This window comes from Scyliorhinus torazame, chromosome 4 (genome assembly GCF_047496885.1).
Source record: "Scyliorhinus torazame isolate Kashiwa2021f chromosome 4, sScyTor2.1, whole genome shotgun sequence".
In the NCBI taxonomy this organism is placed as follows: domain Eukaryota; kingdom Metazoa; phylum Chordata; class Chondrichthyes; order Carcharhiniformes; family Scyliorhinidae; genus Scyliorhinus; species Scyliorhinus torazame.
The window spans coordinates 280,937,242-280,961,009 of NC_092710.1; the positions used below are offsets into that span (position 1 = coordinate 280,937,242).

The 23,768-nt window shown below is 43.7% G+C and overlaps 1 protein-coding gene and 1 long non-coding RNA gene across 6 annotated transcripts in view; one reads left to right on the forward strand and one right to left on the reverse strand.

Annotated features, from left to right (window-relative positions):
- LOC140410975 (uncharacterized) overlaps positions 1–23,768 on the forward strand; it is a 251,362-nt gene that overhangs the window by 118,411 nt on the left and 109,183 nt on the right. The gene's annotated exons all lie outside the window — the stretch shown is intronic.
- ascc3 (activating signal cointegrator 1 complex subunit 3) overlaps positions 1–23,768 on the reverse strand; it is an 813,859-nt gene that overhangs the window by 75,334 nt on the left and 714,757 nt on the right. For all 4 annotated transcript variants that reach the window (XM_072499844.1, XM_072499840.1, XM_072499842.1 and 1 more), the window contains one exon: positions 12,421–12,645. In XM_072499844.1, the coding sequence (XP_072355945.1) occupies positions 12,421–12,645 (225 nt within the window). The remainder of the gene's footprint in view (positions 1–12,420; positions 12,646–23,768) is intronic.

Here is a 23,768-nt window from a genome sequence, read left to right on the forward strand (position 1 = left end):
ATCCCTCCTCAGACAAGCCATTTTCTTCGACAGATCTTTTCATCTAGCTTCCGCTTGTACAAATTTGCCTTGTGGCGAAAGCAGTGACTCATTGTTCCAGGAAAGCAACCCCATTAAAATTGGATGTCCAGACAACCCTGCTCTGTGGTATTAGCCACAAAACGCATTATCCCCAACAAAATTAAATACGGATACTTGGCTACCTCAGATTTTGGGATAATATAAGGGGTCTGTAAGAGCGTGAGCCAGCATCTGATGGGAGGGATAAAGGGAAAAATGGATCAACCATTGAGGAATAATAACTGGTGCTACCCTGATCTCTTTGCAGTGTGCTACGTAGGATTATTCACCCTGGAATGGACACGGGGGTACAAACCTATGGATGAAAGGACCAATGACTGGAGAATCAGACTAATATTCCCCGAATACATGTGGTTTACCACACCAGATGCTGGTGATTGTGAGGATGGTATCCTATGGGTGCACCCTAATAAAACTAGGGGCTGGTTTAGCACAGGGCTAAATCGCTGGCTTTGAAAGCAGACAAAGGCAGGCCAGCAGCACGGTTCAATTCCCGTACCAGCCTCCCCGAACAGGTGTCGGAATGTGGCGACTAGGAGCTTTTCACAGTAACTTCATTTCATAGAATTTACAGTGCAGAAGGAGGCCATTCGGCCCATCGAGTCTGCACCGGCTCTTGGAGAGAGCACCCTACCCAATGTCAACACCGCCACCCTATCCCCATAACCCAGTAACCCCACCCAACACTAAGGGCAATTTTGGACACTAAGGGCAATTTATCATGGCCAATCCACCTAACCTGCACATCTTTGGACTGTGGGAGGAAACCGGAGCACCCGGAGGAAACCCACGCACACACGGGGAGGATGTGCAGACTCCGCACAGACAGTGACCCAAGCTGGAATCGAACCTGGGACCCTGGAGCTGTGAAGCAATTGTGCTATCCACAAGGCTACCGTGCTGCCCAAATCATTTGAAGCCTACTTGTGACAATAAGCGATTTTCATTTAATTTCATTTTATATGGGTGCAATAACCAAAGGGTGGGGTACAGAAAGGTTAATGGGAACTCCGATCACTGCTCGCTGAGGGCAACCCTCACAAGCTATTGGTGAGGATTCACTAACCATGGGTGTATGGAGCTAGCATATCTAGCCTGCAGCCCGTAGAAGAGGCCAGAGTTAGGATAAAGGTGCCCGGGGAAGAACATGGATAAGGAATACATATATTATGAATTGGGCTAAGGCCAACTGCTGGTGCACCCCTCCCCACTTGTCCTGAAACCACCACAGGGACCCAAAACAGGTTGGTATTAAAACATGCGGGCAAGGCAGTATATGATAACACGCACTACTACTTGATTTGACTGGACTGGAGAACAAATTGGTCATGGTGGATCTAGTCGGGACACAACTACCAGGCTGGTGCCCCTCTCCACTCAGGAGACTATGCTTTCACTTGACCCTTCGGCTATTGGGGAAAAAGACGGGAACAGACCAGGCCAAAAATAGATCCAGGCCAAGGGGGCACAAGAGGAGGGAGATCCTAAACGACTTAGCGACTGCATATGGTGCAGGGTTATCCACAATTAACGCACTTTATTTGGCTGGTCTGGAGAACAAGCTCAGAGTTTTGGTCCCGACAAGTTAATTAGACCTTGGAAAGTATAAATGAGAACACTTGGCAGGACGCAGAAGGAGATTTGGCTGGGAGAGTCATCGTTGCTGTGCACAAAGGGCAATCCAAAACTAGATTGTTAAGGGGCTGGTGAAGGAAGATGTCAGGCAACAGAACCAAACCCTTTGCCGTATCTATGGGCAGTGGATGGTGGAGCAGCTGAGAGAAAACCTCGACCAGGTCAGCAGGGGGAAGGTTCTGTCCCTGATCAGATGAGTAGATCGAGCACTTGTCCCAAGGAAAAAGACACACAATGTCACTACCTGCCAATTATGACAACTGACCAGGGCTTGGTTTAACGATAGCTGGAGGAACCCCGGGGACAGCACGGAGGATGGTGTTAGGGATCCCATAATCTTAAATAATAAAGTTGGGTTGAGAGTCTTTAAATCTGAAAATATGGGAGTCATACAAGAGGGAATGTGGATGGGATATGATGGGACCTACCGTATGTGGTTGAGAAAGAGGGAGGCTCATAGCACCTGTCTGGCAAATGTGAGCACATGGACACAGAGCAGTTGCGCTTTTTTACACGGTATGTTGGAACGAGTATGCCATGTGTGAATTCAGGATAAGTACTTTTCTAAATTGTACCTGGAAATTCGAAATCTGGAAAGTGATGGAACCCGGATAGCATATAGAACATAGAACATTACAGCGCAGTACAGGCCCTTCGGCCCTCGATGTTGCGCCGACCTGTGAAACCACTCTAAAGCCCATCTACACTATTCCCTTATTGTCCATATGTCTATCCAATGACCATTTAAATGCCCTTAATGTAGGCGAGTCCACTACTGTTGCAGGCAGGGCATTCCACACCCTTACTACTCTCTGAGTAAAGAACTCACCTCTGACATCTGTCCTATATCTATCTCCCCTCAATTTAAAGCTATGTCCCCTCATGCTAGACATCATCTTCCGAGGAAAAAGGCTCTCACTGTCCACCCTATCTAATCCTCTGATCATCTTGTATGCCTCAATTAAGTCACCTCTTAACCTTCTCTCTAACGAAAACAGTCTTAAGTCCCTCAGCTTTTTCTCATAAGATCTTCCCTCCATATCAGGCAACATTCTGGTAAATCTCCTCTGCACCCTTTCCAATGCTTCCACAACCTTCCTATAATGCGGCGACCAGAACTGCACACAATACTCCAAATGCGGCCGCACCAGAGTTTTGTACAGCTGCAACATGACCTCATGGCTCCGAAACTCAATCCCTCGACCAATAAAAGCTAACACACCTTACGCCTTCTTAACAACCCTATCAACCTGGGTGGCAACTTTCAGGGATCTATGTACACGGACACCGAGGTCTCTCTGCTCATCCACACTGCCAAGAATCTTACCATTAGCCCAGTACTCTGTATTCCTGTTACTCCTTCCAAAATGAATCACCTCACACTTTTCTGCATTAAACTCCATTTGCCACCTCACAGTCCAGCTTTGCAGCTTATCAATGTCCCTCTGTAACCTGCAAAATCCTTCCGCACTGTCCACAACTCCACCGATTTTAGGGTCATCTGTCAATTTACTCACCCATCCTTATACCCCCTCCTCCAGGTCATTTATAAAAATGACAAACAGCAGTGGCCCCAAAACAGATCCTTGTGGTACACCACTAGTAACTGAACTCCAGGCTGAACCATCAACCACCATCCTCTGTCTTCTTACAGCTCACCAATTTCTGATCCAAACTGCTAAATCACCCTCAATCCCATGCCTCCGTATTTTCTGAATTAGCCTACCATGGGGAACCTTATCAAACACTTTACTGAAATCCATATTCACGACATCAATTGCTTTACCCTCGTCTACCTGTTTGGTCACTTTCTCAAAGAACTCAATAAAGTTTGTGAGGCATGACAAAACCATGTTGACTATCCCTAATCAAATTATTCCTTTCTAGATGATTATAATTCCTCTCTCTTATAAACCTTTCCAAGACTTTGCCCACAACAGAAGTAAGGCTCACTGGTCTATAGTTACCGGGGTTGTCTCTACTCCCCTTCTTGAACAAGGGGACAACATTTGCTATCCTCCAGTCTTCTGGCACTATAGAAGGGTGAGAAAAGGAGAATACTGTGTCACGACGTTGCCAAAATGATACCAGTGTGCAACGTCATCAGCACCACTTTCTGCATCAGGCCAAATATCCACGCTCGGATAGGTTTGATATACATGGGAGCGAGAAGGTGGTGATGATCATTAACGAGAAACTCAGGCAGACTTTGGGAGAGTATTTTGAAAAATACAATACCAGTGTTACACTCCTGCCAGAGAAATTACAACAAATTCGGACACAATTGGCCACAGCACACAAGACCTTCATCAAAGAAATGCAACAAATGGGGGAAATCAAAAGAAACATCGGTGAGATCAGAGTCAGTACCTGGTGGGAGGATTTCTGGGATTGGGGCTTCAACATTCAAATAACACCCAAGGGTCCATCTCCTGTCACATCGGACTATAAAAAGCATCTTGCTCATGGCTACCTACTGAACCATCCCCATGATAAAGCTTGTCTGCTGCAAAAAGGAACTGCTGCGGCCCTGGATGTAGAAACCATGGCACCGCGAAGGGATAGATTAAGGACTCTTGCACCTGAAGAGGTTTTTTTGGTTTAATGTTTGGTGTATTTATTTTCTTTTTATCTATCTGGATTTTCAACCATTGCATTTTGTACATAATCACCTTATGATGTCTCTGAAATGTATGCATGCTGCGATGGGAACAGGATTGTTTGCCCACGATTCTGATACTTGCCTGTCCGGTACCGTTGCCAGAGTTGTGTGATCCGGTTCGCTGATGCTCACTGGATCAAGAGGACGACTATGGCAAAATGGACAACAGCCTGGATTTTAGGCCGGGTATACAACCGGACACTTTAAATTAAGAATTGGACATTTTGCATCACAGCCATAGTGAGCCCACATGGAGCCTAATGGGAATTCGAACAGTCAAGTTCAAATAAACTGAGCAGAGACAGACAGGTGGGGCAAGTCTGGGCCTTCCCTGTGAACTGAACATCAGGAGATAATCGGTCCCATTTAAATGGATCGATTGTTGTGGATGTCCAGATTGAAGATAGACTTTCTGGCATCCAGATTTCCCGCCATTACCATATATGGGGTAAGGTTACATGCGGACAATATACCTAGAGATGCACCCCGGAGGGAGGCTTCCTGGTGCCCTGCAGAGTTACAATCGGCAACTCCATTGGATGTGGCGATTCCTGCTCCGAGACCTTATTGGCTGAGGGCCAGAAAACCTCTGGAACGATGGGAATAAGAATCGACCACCAGGACCCTCCCCAATGAAGATTCGATAAAGAGGCAACAGAGAAGGTTCGACGGTGAACCAGAGGCCAGAAGGATCCAGCATGCCGGACCCACCATGGCTGATGGAGGCCCTGAGAAAACCGAAACTCAGAGACTGCTGGAGGATATCAATGGATTGGTCAAGTCGGAAGAGCAGTGGGAAATGGAATTCAACCTGTAAAAGTGTGAGGTAATACACTTAGGCGAACAAGGTAAAGGATTACACCGTGAAAGTAGAACCCTGGAAAGTACTGACGATCAATGGACCTTGATGTGCATATCCACAGATCCCTGAAGTTGGAGACTGGTAGATTAGGTGGTTAAGAAAGGATGTGGGATATTTGCCTTCATTAGCCAAGGCAGGCATAAAATACAAGAGCAGGGATGTCATGCTGGAACTGTATAAAATGCTGATCAGCCCACAACTGGAGTACTGTATGTAGTTCTGGTCACCACATTATAGGAGGAATGTGGGTGCACTGGAGAGGGTGCAGAGAAAATTTACCAGGGTGTTACCTGGGATGGAGTTGGGGAATAGATACCGTGGATACGAATGCACTTCTTCCATTAGTAGAGGTGTCAATAACCAGGGGACAACGATTTAAGGTGAGAGGTAGAGGGTTAAGAGGGGAGTTGAGGAGAAACATTTTCACCCGGAATCTGGAATTTACTGCCTGAATGAGTGGCTGAGTCAGAACTCTCATAACATTCAAGAAGTATTTAGATATTAACTTCGGCTGCCATAAACCCCAGGGCTATGGACCACACGCTGGAAAACGGGAATCATGTAGTCAGATCTTTGTTGACTGGCTTGGGCGTGATGGGCCGAATGGCCTCCTTCTGCCCTGTAAATGTCTATGACTATAATTCTGAGATATCACTATCACAATCATTATCCATATCAGTTTACAGGATTAATGTCCCTGCACCTCTAATGGGGTTTCTAGTTTTCTGTAAATATTTCTCAACTAAAATCCCTTGTGTTTGTCTGCATTGAGTTCTTCTGACAAACAGTCACTTAAGTAATTTCAAGCATCTGAAAGGCTAATTTGACCAATTTCAAAATGTGAGACTTGTACATGCATTTTTACAATCGCAATTTGTTCAGATTCTGGGAATAAGAAATGCAAAGAAATAAATATTCTGCCCATGTATAAATATTTGAAGCATGTTGGAAAAATGAAGGTGAACAGTTTGGAATGTCAAAGGATTTTGTCGGAGTAGAGGGTTCGGGGGAGTGAGTTAAAGGGCACAAGAAAAATAGTAGCTTGATTTCCACAGTCTGACAGAAGAGAGACATTTGTAAGAACAGGACATGCATGGACAATTAGTAGCAGATACGTAAGCTTACACTTCAGGTTTTTCTCTGGCGTGATAAACAAGGCGATTCCCTGGACAGCCGTTAAGAAAGCTCAGCACACACATCTTTTATGAGGTAGTTGGTTTCCATGTCACTGGGCAGCTGGCTGTAAATTATGCTAAGTATTCTACTCCTTTACCCTTTTCTGTTTCCAAAATACAACTATTTCTTAGTTACCAATATGCCAATTTCTACAGTAACACAGTCCAGCGTTCAATAAAACAGTGTAACAGATTCAAAAGAAAATTGATGTATCAGTTCCATCAGTTATTAATGCAACAAAAAGATTTGGATATATTATAAAGTGGTGAAGATGTTTCATACATGCACTGACCTTTATATTCTTAAATGCTGCATTCATTTGGTTTATAATTCATCAAATTAATCTCATTTCCAAATGTGTGCCACTGAAAATTTTGAGGGGGTCACAAAGTAAACTAAACCAATTCTCATTTTTCCCACCTACTGTGTCATATGTTGTGGAGGCATTCGCTATTAAAATGATTTATCATCATCAATTTTGATCAGCAGTATAAAAATAATAATTGGGGCTCTAGCCTTAAGTCCAGTGCTTAACTGCTGCTATCTTGAGTGGGGGTTAAATCCATGTCACCTAAGAAGAAGGCTCAAGAACTAAAGGGACACAGCCATTCACCACTGGCATGGCTTATTTATTCAAGGTGGTGGAGCTGTGAATAATGAGCAATCATCAGGGGTTAGTTAACAGGAACGGTTACATTCATTGACAAGTGTCTGGGGCCAGTAATAAGAGATCATTTCCATTCAACATTAATAATTGCTATTCTGCCTAAATTAAATCACAGAGATGTTGCCTACCCACAATTCCAAGGGTGCACTCCAAACCTAGAACCTTAGTGATTGGACAGCTCAGTGGGCATAAAACTATGCCACAAAATTACAGTGCTCTGTGGCAGAGGACCAGTCTCTCTCAGTTAGGGTTAGGTAGATTTTACAACCAGTTACATAGTCTGTGTTTTAAAGGCTGAGCCATTTTAGCATTGAAGGGTTCAGTGAGAAGTGGATTTCTGTGTTTGAACCCTTGTCTACAATATTCCTCAGACCTTCCTCAGTGATGTCCATTTCCTGAGGTTTCATTACAGTGTACTCATTTTTTCACATCAGGTTTTCTTTTGGTAGGAAGTGTAACTTAAATCCATTTTTTGTTTTGAAATATTGGAAAGTTGCAAAGTCATTCATATCGCACATCAAGTTGTGAGCTGCAACACACAATTCTAGAAATTGGGTATGCCCTTAATTAATTTAGAGTACCCAATTATTTTTCTTCCAATTAAGGGGCAATTTAGCGTGGCCAATTCACCTGTCCCGCACATCATTTTGGGTTGTGGGAGTGAGACCCACGCAGATACGGGGAGAATGTGCAAACTCCACACAGACAGTGACCCAGGGGCGGGATCAAACCCAGGTCCTCAGCGCTGTGAGGCAGCAGTGCTAACCACTGCACCACCGTGTTGCCTGACAAAGTATCATTCTAATGAAAGGTCACTGACCTGAAACGTTAACTTTGTTTCTATCTCCACCAATGCTGCCTGACTATCTAGATCAAAGTGCGGGTTGCGAGCAGATGTCAGGAGGGTTGCGGAGCGATCAGACACTGCAGTTCTTGCAGTGGTTCCAATCGCGGGAGAAGTATCCAACAGCTGCTACCGGCATTTAAATTGAGAATGGTGGCTGTTACCGCGGTGCTTTTAAATGAGAAGAAAACAAGGTTGTCTGCCGTCTTCTGACCATAAGTGGCAGCAGTGAACAAGCCACGCGCCATGCATGTACACTTGATGTCAAGTGCCCTATACTTATGAGCTTTTGGTGACAAACCAGAGGACAGCTTCTTCCATTTTCTAGATGCTAGCAAGCAAGGCAAGTGAACTGTGAAGTTGTATCATTTTGTTACAAGAAAGAGATGGCCAGAGATACAAATAGGCAGTGTACCTACTGGCCAGGATGTAACATTTGAATCTGGGGAGAGCTGGTCGGGAGAATCCACGGCAGGACAGAATAGTGCTAGTGTTAGTTCTGTACAGAGCTTCCAGGGCCTCTGGTTAACAACCTACAAATAAGAAACTTAACTCAGGAACAAAGCAGTATAAAGATAATCGTCTTGAGGCATAGTTTTGTCAATTGTGCTAATGCAAATAAGCACAATATGTGTTACATGCAGGGAGGTACTGGCAAATGAGAGAAGTTTCAGATTTTGAAAGGTAGGTGAAAATATTCTTCTGATGTAATCTCAGTCAGTTACTAACTTACAGCTGACTCCAATTCAAAAGTCTACACTGCTGTACCTGACCTGTGATTGCACATTACAAACACGCCAAACATCCATGAGGCTGTCAACATTCTGGAGCAGCATCCCCCAGGAGTTCCCAGTGCCGAATAAAACAAGCATTTTATTGCGATTGCCCTTCACGACGACCTACAAAGGTTGGATTTCCGTTCTCTCAAAGATAAAGGCAGCATGAAGGAACTGGCTGAACTCTGCACCAGACGTGCGCATTTCGCTCTCCTCCTGTGAAGGCGGCACAACAGCACTGTTGCTTCACAACGCCAGGGCCCCGGCTTGGGTCACTGTCTGTGCGAAGTCTGCAAATTCTCGTGTCTGCGTGAGTTTCCTCTGGGTGCTCCAGTTTCCTTCCACAAGTGCTGAGAGCCGTGCTTGTTAGGTGAATTGGTCATTCTAAATTGTCCCTCGGTGTACCTGAACAAGTGCTGGCGAGTGGCGACTCGGGGATTTTCACAGTAACTTCATTGCAGTGTTAATGTCACTTTATTGTGACACTAATAAAGATTATTATTGTTATAACGTGGTTGAAGTGAGACTGTGAGCACCAAGCAGTCTCCCTTTTTGCGTTAAAGGTCAGCAAGTGTCTTGTGTTGCAATGGTCTGCTGGCATGGGTCACGAAGTTTGGCCGACATGGATCCCAAAGATTGTCGGTTGGAAAAAGTGGGTCCCCGGGAAAACAATTTGAAAACACTACATATAGATGGCAGAAACTCATCAAGCTCCTTTGACAGAGTCTTCCAAACCGTTGATCTCTACCATCTAGAAGGACAAGGGTAGCAGATGCACAGAAACACCAGCACCTGCAAGTTTCCCACCAAGGCACACACCATTTTGATCAATGGATTAAAATCCTAGAACTCTCTTCCTAACAGCACTGTGGGTGTTCCTGCACCAGCCAGACTGCAGCAGTTCAAGAATGTGGCTCATCGTCTCAAGGGCAGTTTGGGATAGCCAGCAATTTCTGGTCAAGCCAGTCACATCCACATCCCATGAAAGAATTTTAGAAAACCATTTCCAGCATTTGCTGTTTATATTTCAGGTTTCTAGCATCTGCAAAATTTTGCCTTTGCATCATTTAAAGATTTTAATGAAAAAGTGCCATGTAACATGTTGCATGTATGGAAAAGGGTCTGGTTTAGCACACTGGGCTAATAGCTGGCTTTTAAAGCAGACCAAGCAGGCCAGCAGCACGGTTCAATTCCCGTACCAGCCTCCCCGAACAGGCACCGGAATGTGGCGACTAGGGGCTTTTCACAGTAACTTCATTGAAGCCTACTTGTGATAATAAACGATTTTCATTTCATTCATTTTCAAACGATTATTTTAATCTCTTGCGCTGAGAATTTCCCAGGCAGAGATGCAGTCTGTTGAAGACCATCTCTTTCTCTGTCCATTCCCCTCTCTTCTCTCCCTCCCCTCCTGTCTCCTCCACACATTTTGCCTTCTCTCCTGCCTTCTCATTCCCTCTTTCCTGCCCTTTCTCCCTTTACAACTCTCCATCATACTCCAGCCTATCTAAATTATAATGATCCATATTTACAACGTACTGCTGTAATTATATCTTCTTGCATATGGAAGTGTTGTATTGCCACCACTGGCAGGAGTGTGTAATTACAGTGCCAAATCGGTTGTTTCTTTATAAATGTTCATTTCAGAAATTTTCAATGGAAATGTAAAAACAATGTATGACTTCAAAATGGTAACTAAATTACATCTATACACCCTTTTCCAATGAAGCCCTCTAACGCCATGTCACCTGGGGGTTGTAGCTGATCTTGGCTCCAGGTCCACAATTGCACGAATTGGCAAACACATATAAAAGCAAGTTACGTGTAGCATGCACATTATAATCACAAAGAACACTCAGCCACGTCTGCAACATTTACGGTTTCCATCTGTCATAGTTTACCAACTACGGACATCTTCCATGCCTTTGTAGTCCTCTCACATCTACCCTCCTAGACTTTGCTCATCCAAAACTCTGCTGCATTCATCATGTCCTGCTGCTCATAACCTCCACCTCTACAGCCCAGTCCCTCAAACATTCAGATGTAAATTTGATTCTGGTGTTGAAATCTCTCCAGGGCTTGGCATTAAGACCAGCATTAAAACCACCCTGTAATGTTATGTTCCTCTGATCCTGCTCCCTATATGTAGCTATAAAGTTCCAAAATATGCTATTCTCTATTCACGCATGGTAGGTTAAGAAAGTCATCTGACAATGACTTTCACCTTTTGAGTTTCGCCAGTATGATTTTCATTAGCAAAGCACACGTCTACAAACCAATTCTCTCCCTCCCTCTCTCTCTCTCTCTTCCTCCCTCCCTCCCTCTCCCTTTTCAACCGATCAACTGATAATACCACAGTTCCTCCAGCTCTTTACAATCTCCAAGCTATTGAGACAGCTTTCCAGGTTTTAGACCCTTTATTTTATCCAGCTCACACATTCGTTACTGCAAAACCGCCTGTTTCCCGAGAGTGATTTGCTTCACCTCCTCACAGGAATTCTCTGCATTCCTCTTTCTTCCTCCGCCTGCTTTCTCTTTGTGTCTGCATCTGTGCACTGACCGCCTTCACCCTCCAGCTCCTCTGCTTGTAGCTTTCTTTTGTGTCTGCAGCTCTCCATTGTCCCTGTCTGCTACAGAGGTTTTTTTCTTAACCTGGATGCACTAGCAACAGGAAAGAAGTAAAGTAAAGTCATCATAGTCCCATGGGCTGCTTTCCATTTTGAGGGGGGAAGAGCTGACTGTGGGTGATTTAACTTGAGGATCAGGCGAGGGGCAACGTTGAGAAGGTGGGACCTTCATGGATACCCTCAGCCAGTACAGGAAATAAACCCATGCAGATGGACTCGCTCTGCATCACAAACCAGCTTTCCAGCCAACTGAGCTAAACCGGACCCCACAGAAAGGAAGAAGTTAAGTGTCGCTAGTTCACATGGACCAGTATTTCTTATTTTGCAAAACAAAGTTGAGCCCTTTACAATTGATGCAAACCGAGTCCTTTTCAAACATTTAAAAAAAATTAGATTCCACAGATCTGTTAACAAAATTATACATTTTCCTTACTATACTACTTCTGGATCAAAGGTTGTCACATTTGCCCCTTGGAATAAATGAGGCTTTAACACAGTAAAGCATCGGAATCACCTTATATACAGTATTTATCAAACTTAAAAGCACTATAAAGACAGTATTCTCTCAGCACACTTTCACATCCAATCAACGGCTGATTGTTCCTTGCTCCATTTATCTAACTTTAATTGAAAGAACACACACATGGCATCCTTTCCAGAAAATAAAAGAACATCCTGCTTAGAGAGTTCTCCAGAAAGTCCAACAGTTCAGTCACCTATTTTGTCTGGCTAACTTCGCCTTCACGATTCCTAACATTCAGCTGCTTTAATTCTTTGCTATGTAGCCGAAAGCAAAAGGACCAGGCAGTAAACAAAATTTTTCTTGCTTTTTTATGCTCTCCTGACAAAACAAACATGTATTAGTCATAGAAATATCTGTTTGGCAAACTGGACAAATTGGTCCAATATATTTGCATTGTATAGAAAAATGCAATTGTGTTAAATAATACACTACCTTCAAACTTCCATGAGCCAGAACAATACCTTAGATACTTGTTAAAGAAATTTGAAGTAGCTTTAGTTTGCATTTCTTTTTCTCTCGCTAAGAACGTCATCTTGAATAGTTTAGCAATGTTCAGTCTTTTCATACCTGACAGATTCGAATGGCCTGGTCCAGCACAGATTTTGTATCTGTAGCATAATCGGGGCATGGCAAAGCAGCTCGGCAAAAATATGCTTGGAGCAGCAGGTGGGCCTTAGTGTGCGCACTGTCGAATGAATGTGGGTTCACTTCTATGGGAAGATGCTTAGCCAGGTCACTATTCAGCTGGTCTTCATTGTGGCGCACTGGAAGGTCTGCATATTCTGTAGCATCCTGGGAAGCATGAAAACAAATATGAGATTAGATTTGGAAGATTTAGCTGGTACAAATATCAACAATGTAGAGGTCAAATGGGCAAATAAGAAAAGGCACACTTGGTCAAACAATGAAAGTAAACCAGGTTAATTAAAGAAATTCTAGATTATAATTCTGGTTTTATAGTCGGATTAACTTCACATTTATCTAAAACAAAAAGACTATGAAATTCAATATAGATATCACTGTTCATGAACATATCCACATTGAGTCGATATTCCTCAACAAGAACTTCTGTTCCGCAATAAAACCACCAGAAAATACTTTCACGAGCCAAATTCTTCTATGTTTATCGACACAGTATTTGTTTTACTGATAATTTTTAAATTAATTTAAACATTCACTTTAAATAATTAAGCAAAAAAAAAAAACTCAATGGTCTTGTGGAGGATGTTAAAATGTACACATTTTCTTTCATTAACACTCGTTGATCAAAATTCTGACTTTTTCTTGTGGGACTGTTTCATTATATGAATAATGCCAGTGGGATACCTTATTTATCCCGGTGATAATACACGTGCAAACGGTTATTGTCTACCTTCTGTTCCTGTTGTTTTCAACATCCATTAAAATAACATGGATGTTTCAAACAAAACACTGAAAAGCGCAATGAGCTAACTTGAAAATTTTAATAGGCACTGTTCAAAATTGTCCCGATGCTAGTTCTAATTAATTTTTGGGTGCAACTAAAATCAAAAGCTATGAAGTTGCATGCAAAGGAAGTCAAAAAACAGAAAATCTACTGAAATTCTGTATGTAACTGGCAAAACAACCTCAGCTTTGGGCTTGACAGAGGTCCGTCCGAAGAAACATACCAATGGCTCCTACAGCAATTGGCTACCACATGGAGAGAAAAGCAAATGAGCAAGGCAAGGGAAAATGCTTATTTGGTATTTGGTTGGAGGGACATCTTCTCACCACATCTTGGCTGAACATGAAGGAGCTAACCATGGCACCATATATTGGAGAGGTCCTTCTTTCAGCACTGGCACACTATGATTGCATGTCATACACATCAAGATAAAGATCCAATCATTTATCAATGGTATTTCAACTTTTGATAATTAAAAAGATTATAAGGTACTTCTAAAGGCAAAGAAAACGAGAGTTTCCATTTCTACTAATTCTATTACTAATTTACTATTTCACATCAGATAATTCAACTTTCCCGAGGATAGTGCCATGTTTGAATGCCTCAGTCAGAAATATAGTGTGTGATTCAGCATAAGTAATTCTAAGTCCGCTTTTGGGCATGTTTTGAAGGGAGTTTCTCCGCGGCTGCAGTGCCAAGATTAACCCTGCTTCTCACTGGTACTTTGTCATGTTTCTAGGAAGTTTCTCCCCTATCGAGGCCACACGGGCTCTTTTCCTGCACTGACAAGCTGAGTTCGCTAGCAGGACCGGCCCCTCACAGACCGGGGCACCATTTCGAATGGTTGCCCCGATCTCTATACCCCCCTCCCACTTTCAGGACCCATCCTTCACTCCAACCTTTTTTTGGCCCTTAACACCCCCTCCCCCCTCTCATGAGCAAGGCCCCCCCAGGGCCTGACCCCTGGCTGTGACAACCTGCCACCCAGGCATACCACCCTGGAATCCTCAAGCTGCCTGGGTGCCAGAGTACTACCCTGCTCTGATCCCCCAGGGGTCTCTAAAGGCCTGCGGGAGTCCCCCCACTCCCTCCCGAGGTGGCAACAGACCTGGTCTACGTTTATGGAAACTAGTGCTAAACGGCACCCGGTTGAGGTCCAGCAGGCACGGCCTTTGACTCCCAGGCGCCGGGTGAAAGCAGCTTCCGGGTGTTTAAAGATCATTATCTGGATCACTCCCAACGAAGGGTAACGAGTGGGTCGGGTGAGTCGTGATTGGCCTGTGCGCCTGGCTCCACCTCGGGCGCATCACGGCTGAATCTCACCCATGGTGCTAAAAAGGTTATTGTTAAATCCCATAAGTAGAGCTCCTCTGTGACCTGTAGCCATGTAAAATGGCTGACTCACGATTAGAATGGCCAAACCCCGATCTAAAATGGCGAACGGAAGAGGCTGATGGGAAAATCAGCCAACAGGACTCATCAGACAGCTGCAGGTAAAACAGTGTATTCGCCTCTGGGGAAGTCAGTCCAGACCGATACCTGCAGCCATCAACATCACTACACCCCAGCCATCTGCATAGTAATCAGCCATCCCCGGGAACAATTGCTACAAATTAGCAACTCAAAGCCGACCCAGACCTTTCGGCGCCAGCAGGAGCTGTCACAAAGAAAGATAAACGACCACCCCTCGATCAAGGAATCGCTCCAGTATTGGAGCATATTGAACCAAGTGATTGGGACCAAGTCCAATCACTTGGAACCAGGTACAAGGTCCGCCCCGAGAGGCGGGAAGCCCCTGGGGACTATAAGAATAGGGGCCAAGTTCAACTCAACCCTTCTTCTCCCCACCGCACCCTTCGAGACCCTTGCTGAAAGAAACCGTAAATTTTACTCCAACGATCGCTACCAGATAGACACTCCTGACTATCAACCTGTTCCAGCTTTTGAATCCCGCAGGCTCAGAACCCATTCGAAAGACCATTTGTTTCCCTGACTTGGTGGGCCATTTCCAAAGTTAAGTATTGGCCTGTTAGTGGTAGGTAGGAGTTTAGAAGTAGAATTATTGTATAAGTATTAATTGCTGTATATAATAAATGAGCGTTGATTTAACTCTTACTAAGCGGTGTGTTGCATTATTAATCATTACTCGGGCTTGAACCACGTGGCGGTATCAGAAAGATACCTGGCGACTCAAGAGCAAAGGTGACAGAATTAGAGCAAATAAACTAAGGCTAAAACGAGCAACAGACCAAGTAGGCAAACTAAATGCCCAAGGGAAAAAAAATTAGAAGTCCCCAGAATCAATTATTTGTCTGTGCGGAGCTATTTAATTTTGTCAAGTAGTTAAGGGTTCTGCAACTGGCTTCAGGCACCTTAGGTTCAAGAGGAAAGGGAAAAGAATGAATCAGGGTTCCCACTGCTGATTGCTAACGAATGTTACTTGCAGCGGATACAGGGACAGAGAGATCTGTGGGTACATACGCACAAATTGTTGATGGTAGCAGGGCTGGTTGAGAAATTGGTCAAAAAGGATCTTGGGCTTTATAAAAGAGGCACTGAATTCAATCTGGAGAAAATTGCGATGAACCTTTATAAATACTGGTTTGGCCTCAACTGGAGCAGTGTGTCTAATTCATGGCATCACACTGCTTGTGAGGGTGTTGACTTTCAAAACTAATTGGATGAGCACATGAATGGAAACAAAAAACAATTGCATGTCTATGGCAAAAGGATGGGGGAGTGGGACGAGCTAAATTGCTTTTGCAGAAAGCCAACATGGACTTGACCGTCCAAAAGGCCTCCTCCTGTGCTGTAACCATTCTGTGATACTATGCTGCAATGTGCTTGGATGTGGGAATTGATGTCAACAATGAAATGCACTTCTACCACTGAAAAATCCCAAAATTTGCTTCTGAGAGGAGACAAGTAAAAAGGAAATGGACACCAAGGGTAGATTTTAGAGGGTGCTGAGGAACACGTTGATCTTGGCTGCAGGATTGGATTTCTTTATTGTCACGTGAACCGAGGTACAGTGAAAAGTATTTTTCTGCGAGCAGCTTGAACAGATCATTTAGTACATGAAAATAAAATAAAAAGCGAGGAAAGATAAAAGAGAAAGGTTAGTGATAATGTTAAGCGTTAAGACTTAAATTTTAAAAGATTAGTACGATTATAAGAGATGTAAAAAGAGGATCTGTTTGGTAGGGCTCGCAGAGAGTCGCCCTGCTCCGGCGCCATCTTTGTTTGTTTTAAGTCACTGCAAAATGATTCAGGCAGCTATTGGGGCGGCATGGTGGCACAGTGGTTGGCATTGCTGCCTCACTGCGCCAGGGCCACGGGTTCGATTTCAACCTCGGGTAACTGTCTGTGTGGAGTTTGCACATTTCTCCGGGGGCTCCGGTTTCTTCCCACAGGCTAGGTGGATTGGCCATGATAAATTGCCCCAAAGTGTCCAAAAGGTTAGATAGGGTTACGGGGCTTGGCCTTAGTTAAGGTGGTCTTTCGCAGGGTCGGTGCAGACTCAATGGGTTGAATGGCCTCTTTCCGCACTTCAGGGATTCTATGATTGTAAATTGGTGCTGCGAGCGCAGAACATGATGAATGGACAAAGATAATGATGAAACACAGAGTCTAAAATTGACAAAAGCATGGATAACAGATTTGATTGTGGTGCAGTGAGATGGGGGAAGACACACAATATTGCGCAGGTTAGGTTTGGGCTAGTTTGGAATGTCAATGTTCATGCAAGGTCAATGGGCACTAGGGTGAGTTAAAATAATGTACGTTTAAAGACTATTTTATTAATTTCTTCGAAAGTTCTGCTTAAAATTGGAGAAAATTAAAATGAAACTTTAATTCAGAATATTTAACTTAACAATTGCTTGATCTGTGCAGTCTTCTGCAGCATTTGGAATGTTTAGACATTCTACCCTTGCATTCTATTCTTGGAATGTCGTGTCATATTTACTTTGAACCCTTTGGAGGTTTATTTATATACTGATCTCTTTCTTTGGGACCTGTTTCTTTTAAGACTCTTCAGAGTGCACTGGACTTTATTTACTAAGGAACTCCTGACTCTTTCAAGTCTCATCAGTCTTGAGAGAACGCCAAATCATGGTTATGCTATTGGTCGGGATGTATTCATTTTACCTTTTCACAAATGGTAGACTTTATTTACTTCCTAGTCATTTTAAGAACTAATACTTAAGTTCTAGTCCATAGTTATAGCTGGAACATAAGTGAGGTTCATTTTCTTATCTGCATCACGCCACTAATTAAAGTAAATTGACAACAGGGACTGAAGCCTTTTGTGTAACAGAGAATGGAATTGAATGGGGTAGCAAAAGGTCGTCATAACCCATTATATTCCTCTGTGAAAGGTTGGCTTCTATGTCCTGCCCTTGTTTGTTTTGTGCAGTCCAAGCAAATTGCTTACCACTAGTCTGTATCTCTGGTTTGCCCAGCTGTCTTTGAATAAAGACATCTACTCTCACAAATGTTAAGGGACAGTGATTGACAATCCTATGATGAACACTGGCTGTAACCCAGCTACTGTTCTTGAATTCTGCAACAGAATAGAGTGAATAAGGAAACTATGCTTCATGCTGACACGAGAAGGCCTCCTGTTCCCGCAGCGACTTCCATTTTCTTCTCTACCTTTTTCATTGAAAGTCTCAATCTGTGCAGAAAATGGCTTATACCAACGCACCCTTGGAGCTGCGCAGCATGTCATGTTTCGATTAGTTGGGGACAGAACAGGACTACTGCCACATTTTCTGATTTTGAACTCATGACTACAGATTCAAATAATTTTTTTAGACTAGTTATTAATATGAATAAAATAATAGATAACACTAGGTATATTAACATTTTAAACATTCATAATATTTTTATTGCTGTCTTTGCAAAATTGTCAGTCAAAAACTCCAGTAAGGTGAATTAATTATATTAGCAAGTGTATGGTTCATAATGCATACTTGTGCTGTTGCAAACACAAATAATTCTATATTGTCTTGGGACAACTATTGCCATATTGATGCTGCTCAGGTTGTGAATCAATAAATCAAAAGAAAAGTAATTAGGATCAGTTTTAGTCTCAGCCAAATCATTCAGCAATTTAAGTTGAATGCGTATATATTCCAGGTATGCAACAGGGCAGGTGTATTAACAAAATATGTATCGATGCATGTTATCCCAAAAGATGCTCAGTTTGGAACATTCAGCAGCTTATTCAATATTTCAGCTACAATACATTCAAAACTGGCTACAGTAGACAGGATGAGTGAGCATTTCCGCATGGTTCAGAAACTAAATATAGTGGTTTATTCGGAATTTTGGTTAATTTTGAGCCACACAAAAATAATACAATCAGCGTATTAAAATTTTAATCAGGCAACATCACATTGCACAGTGAATGTCCATTTAGTAGTACCATTTTCAAAAATAAGCAGACTAGTGCTTGATTTAACAGCGTGGAAAGATGCAGTTCAGCTGAACACAAAGGTAAGAGGTGGGTAGAAATGCTCCAAATGTGGATCAGCATTACTGAATAAACTAAATGAACTGTCTCTGATTCTATCACCTTTTATTGTAAAACATGTCGGTGCAGAATGATAGATTTGAATTACATTGTGATATGAGGTTTTAAACCATCTTCTCCAGAAACATAGGAAGAATCATTCTCATATTAAAGTTGCTGCTATTTGTATTTTTGGCACATCATTGATAGGCAAGCTTTCAATTGATGAGGTCCCAAGCTCTGGGATTTCCGCTTCACACTTCTGTTCTTTTTTCTTCTTCTCCTCATTTGACACACTCCGTCAAACCCATCTCTTTAATCAAAGTTTTAGTTATCCTTGCCCGATATCTCCATTTTTGTCTGATTGTGCTTCTATGAAGTGTCTTGGGGTTTTCTCGAAGTTAAGGTTAATACTTAAAGGTGTAACAATTATTTTACCTGTAATTTTAATAATGCTAAAACAAACAAGCCTTCAAACTAGAAATGGCACAACAGTTTTTGGATACAATATAATTGACAACAGCAGCGTCAACATAAACTTCTCTTTCATAATCATGATCAAACAGAGTTTTTATTTTACTACCTGGCCATTAAATAATCTTGCTGTGTAGGCTTGCACACCTGTACAGTGAGCTGTCTGAATTATGCCCTCTAATTTAAATGGAAGGAAAATCAGGCAGCCTCTGATACAGCCAATGAGTCTCCATCTTAATTTCCACTGTACACTCTGCCCGGGTGATTATTTAATGTTGTGATATTTCATCTCAGAGAAAATAAAGGAGCCAGCCCCCTTTGGAAAGCATCACAAAGGATCTCAATGATGGAAAACATGCACCTCTACATTCTGGCATTGAAATTAGCAGAGCCTGGCATACTTTCCACTCATAGATGTTGACTTCACTACTCAAATAATACATTTAAAATGCACAAGTCAAGGAAAGCATTCCTTCTCAGTCCCCATATCTCCATAGAGGAAATAGGGGAGAACCTTTCTTAGACAGTACTAAAATAAAAGACTGAACCTAGGTTCTGTCACTCTGTCTGGAGCAACTCTTTAATGATTAAAACTACTAGTTGGAGACACTGAACTAGCTATCCAAATGCTGCAGGGGTGTAAACTGAGTGCCATACCACTTCATAAACTACCTATTGAAAGTGAATAGGACTTAATATTTAAACAGTTTGCCTGGTAAGAGATGAGTAATGAGGTTGTAGTTAATGGACACCAGACCTTCGGGCAACCCGATTAATCTGTAACATACAAAGGTGACAAAACAGGACTACATTATTTCCTCACATACCAGCATGTACACTGTAGTGCTAGTCATTTTGTGCTTCTAAAGCTTAAAAGTTCAATCTCTACAGTTGGTGGAAAAGATTGTTAAAGGGGGCCCTGGTAAGATAAGGTAAATCCTCAATATTACTTTAAAGCAAGCAAAGATACTAAGACCAGAGGTCATAAGGCTAAAAATACATTTTGATCCGATATGAGGAGGCTTTCTTCATACAAAGGTTGATAAACGTCTGGAAAATCTGATAAGCAGCATCGACTTTAAGGATATTCAAAATGCAGCTGATTATGAGCTGGGAGTGTTCAAAAATTGGAAGGACAAGCTTTGGTGGGACCAACAGCCATTCCAGTTCTTGACATTTATTTTAGTTTTACCCCCCCCAAAGGCAGCAGCAGAATGTCCACATTACAACTGCACAGGACTATAGCACTTTGACACTTACCCAAGAATACTTAAAGAGCTGGTCTTACAAGATTGTTCTCTTGGGCGAGATTCTCCGACCTCCAACCACCGCCCCCCGGGCCGGGTCGGAGAATCGCCGGGGGCTGGCGTGAATCCAGCCCCCGCCGGTTGCCGAATTCACCGACACCGGAGATTCGGCGGGGGCGGGAATCGCGCCACGCCGGTTGGCGGGCCCGCCCCCGCAATTCTCCGGCCCGGATGGGCCGAAGTTCCGCTGCTAGAATGCCTGTCCCGCCGGCGTAGATTAAACCACCTCTCTTAACGGCGGGACAAGGCGGCGTGGGCGGGCTCCGGGGTCCTGGGGGGGGGGCGCGCAGGGCGATCTGGCCCCGGGGTGGTGCCCCCACGGTGGCCTGGCCCGCGATCGGGGCCCACCGATCCGCGTGCGGGCCTGTGCCGTGGGGGGCACTCTTTTCCTTCCGCCTTCGCCACGGTCTCCACCATGGCGGAGGCGGAAGAGACTCCCTCCACAGCGCATGCGCGGGAATGCCGTGAGTGGCCGCTGACGCTCCCGCGCATGCGCCGCCCGGCAATGTCATTTCCGCACCAGCTGGCGGGGCACCAAAGGCCTTTCCCGCCAGCTGGCAGGGCGGAAATCAGTCCGGCGCGGGCCTAGCCCCTCAAGGTTAGGGCTCGGCCGGTCAAGATGCGGATGATTCTGCACCTTTGGGGCGGCGCGATGCCGGTTTTGGTGCCGGTCGGCGGACATCACGCCGATTATGGAGAATTTCGCCCCTTGTCTCTGCAAAAGGGGAGTGCATGGAAAGACAATGGGAAGTCTGGAATGGATGTTGAGATATTGGGGTTCTGCCAATTAAAATTAAGCAACAGTAAAAAAGTAATTTCCCCACTGTGTTTATTTAAAATAGAGTCACTGACACTATTGAATGGACCTCTAAAATGCTTCAGAATTCCTTGCTGGGAAAACCATTTCAAAAATTCCCTCCCGCCACTATGTTCTGATCACATATGACCTTGAATCCCAAGGTTCTCTCCACCCATCATTAAAAATGTAGTTCCTGGTGTGTACAGTACAGTATTGATTTTAAAAGCACTGGATGTGCTACAGAATTTCCATATGGTGTTGTGGGACTAGGGGCCCGAGGAAAATGTCCTTGGGCCTTAAGGCTTAGGGGAGTTATGCAATCTGTGAGGGGACTTTAGTTGGAAAGGGAAAGGTGGTGGTGGGAAGAGTAGAAAGGAGGGGACTGGTACCAGCAAGTGGGATTCTCAATTTGATACCTTTGCTACAAGCTCTGAATTTACATTCAATGTTCTCTCAGGTACAGTAATGAATGAATGTGTATTTCAGACAACACATATGTCACCACTGTATTACAGTTCAGAAGGGAATTTGGATTCACACCAGTGACATTCGCAAAATTCCTGGCATAAGCATTGCTGAGCAAAACTCGCAGAGGGTGGTGAATTTGTGGAACTCGCCGACCCATAGTGCGGTGGAGTCAGAGTCATTGAGTAGTTTCAATAAGGAGATAAGACATATTTCTGATAAAAAATAGGTTAAACTGAAATGGGGAATAGGTAGGGAGGTGGATTTGAGACCAGGAAGAGATCATGATCTGATTGAATGGCAGTGCAGGCTTGAGGGGCTGAATTATCTACTTCTGCTCCTAACTCCGATGTTCCTATGTAAGCAGACATGGAACTGGAAGCCACAAGGCAGAAGAGCTGGTGGTCAAACAAGAGCCATCCTATGCATCACAATAACAAGCTACTGTTGAATTAAACTTGCAACTATGTGAGCTGGAGGATAAATTCAAAGCAGAATTGAATGGTGTTGATTAGTTACTGCCTTAATTGTCTCTGAGGAACAGGAAGAATGCTGATGATGACAATGGTATTGGCTATTCCTGTAAACAGTCTAAGCAGCATTCAATCAGGAGCGTGCCTGTACAACCCAATATCTTATTATATGATAACATAACCCAGGGGTGTAAAATAGAAGCCCTTTGAATTCTGAACTGGATCTCATGGGTGCTGAATTCCCAACGGCCCCATGTTGAATGTCAGGGAGAGCCCGAGGGGAATTCCGGCTGCCCCAGAATATTAAATGGCCAATCCGGACACCGATAAGGGCCTTAATTAGGACTTAATTGGCGGGTAGAAGCAGAAAATCCAGTGCATGGCACTGATATTTACAGGAAGGTGGGGAGGAAACGGGGAGGGGGGCTGTTGAGTCGTAGTGCCTGGGAGACCCGGAAATGCGCCAAGTCCTCCCAAAATATAAACAGCAGGACTTCATTCAGCATTTTTTCTCCATTTCCTGCCCAGCGGTCTATTTGAGAAGCTGACTTGCTGTTGGGTGTGATGGCCTGAGCTGATCGCTGCAGGGAATCAGGGAAGAATGAGGGAGAGGGGCGGAAGACAAGGAGAGGGGGGAGAGTTGGGAAAAGAACGTTGGCTGGAGGTTGAAATGATGTTTAGCTATTTTCGTCCACACACAGTAAGTGAACAGACGGTGACAGTGAAAGCAAATTTAACTCAACCTTATTTCTCATCCTGAAAAGTCGGAAAAAATAACAAACTGCACGACTTCTCCATTTTGTAGGCAATCGGATTTGTTTTTGGCAGACCTTTATTTTTAGAGAAATAGCTCTACCTGCCAGAATTAAAGTTCTTCTTTGCAGTTTTCAGATCTGGTCCCAGGCTATGTGAATCGTTACGGCAGAGAAGGAGACCATTCAGCCCATCAAGTCCGTGCTGGCTCTCTGTAGAGCAGTCCAGCTATTCCACCTCTACTCTCCACCTTGCTATCTCCTATTTGAACACAACTACCTATGTTCTGCTTTTCTCTTTGCCTTCCAAGCTGGCTGGGGATTCAGCAGTAGGCCCAACAATAAAAAACAGCTAACTCTTCTTCCTCCGAGTACTTGCTCTGCTGTTTTCAGTTCAGGATGAATGGTGCTATCCGGACTAATTTGTCTGGTACGATATAACTGATCCTCATAGTGTCAGTTGTGGCATTGCACAAACCAGTATATTAACTTCAACATACATTGTCAATGCTTGAAAATTATGGGGGTGTTTTATTTAAATCTGTGAGAGTTAACTTTGCTTTAAACCACATTAACAGAATTAGAACTCCATCTCCAAATCTTGTCTGTGAAGAAAAATAAATGAGCAAATATCCTGAAAGGCAGAAATTGCCAAGATGGGCAGGACTGCAGGAGACAGTCACCTACAGTTTGGAGCAAAT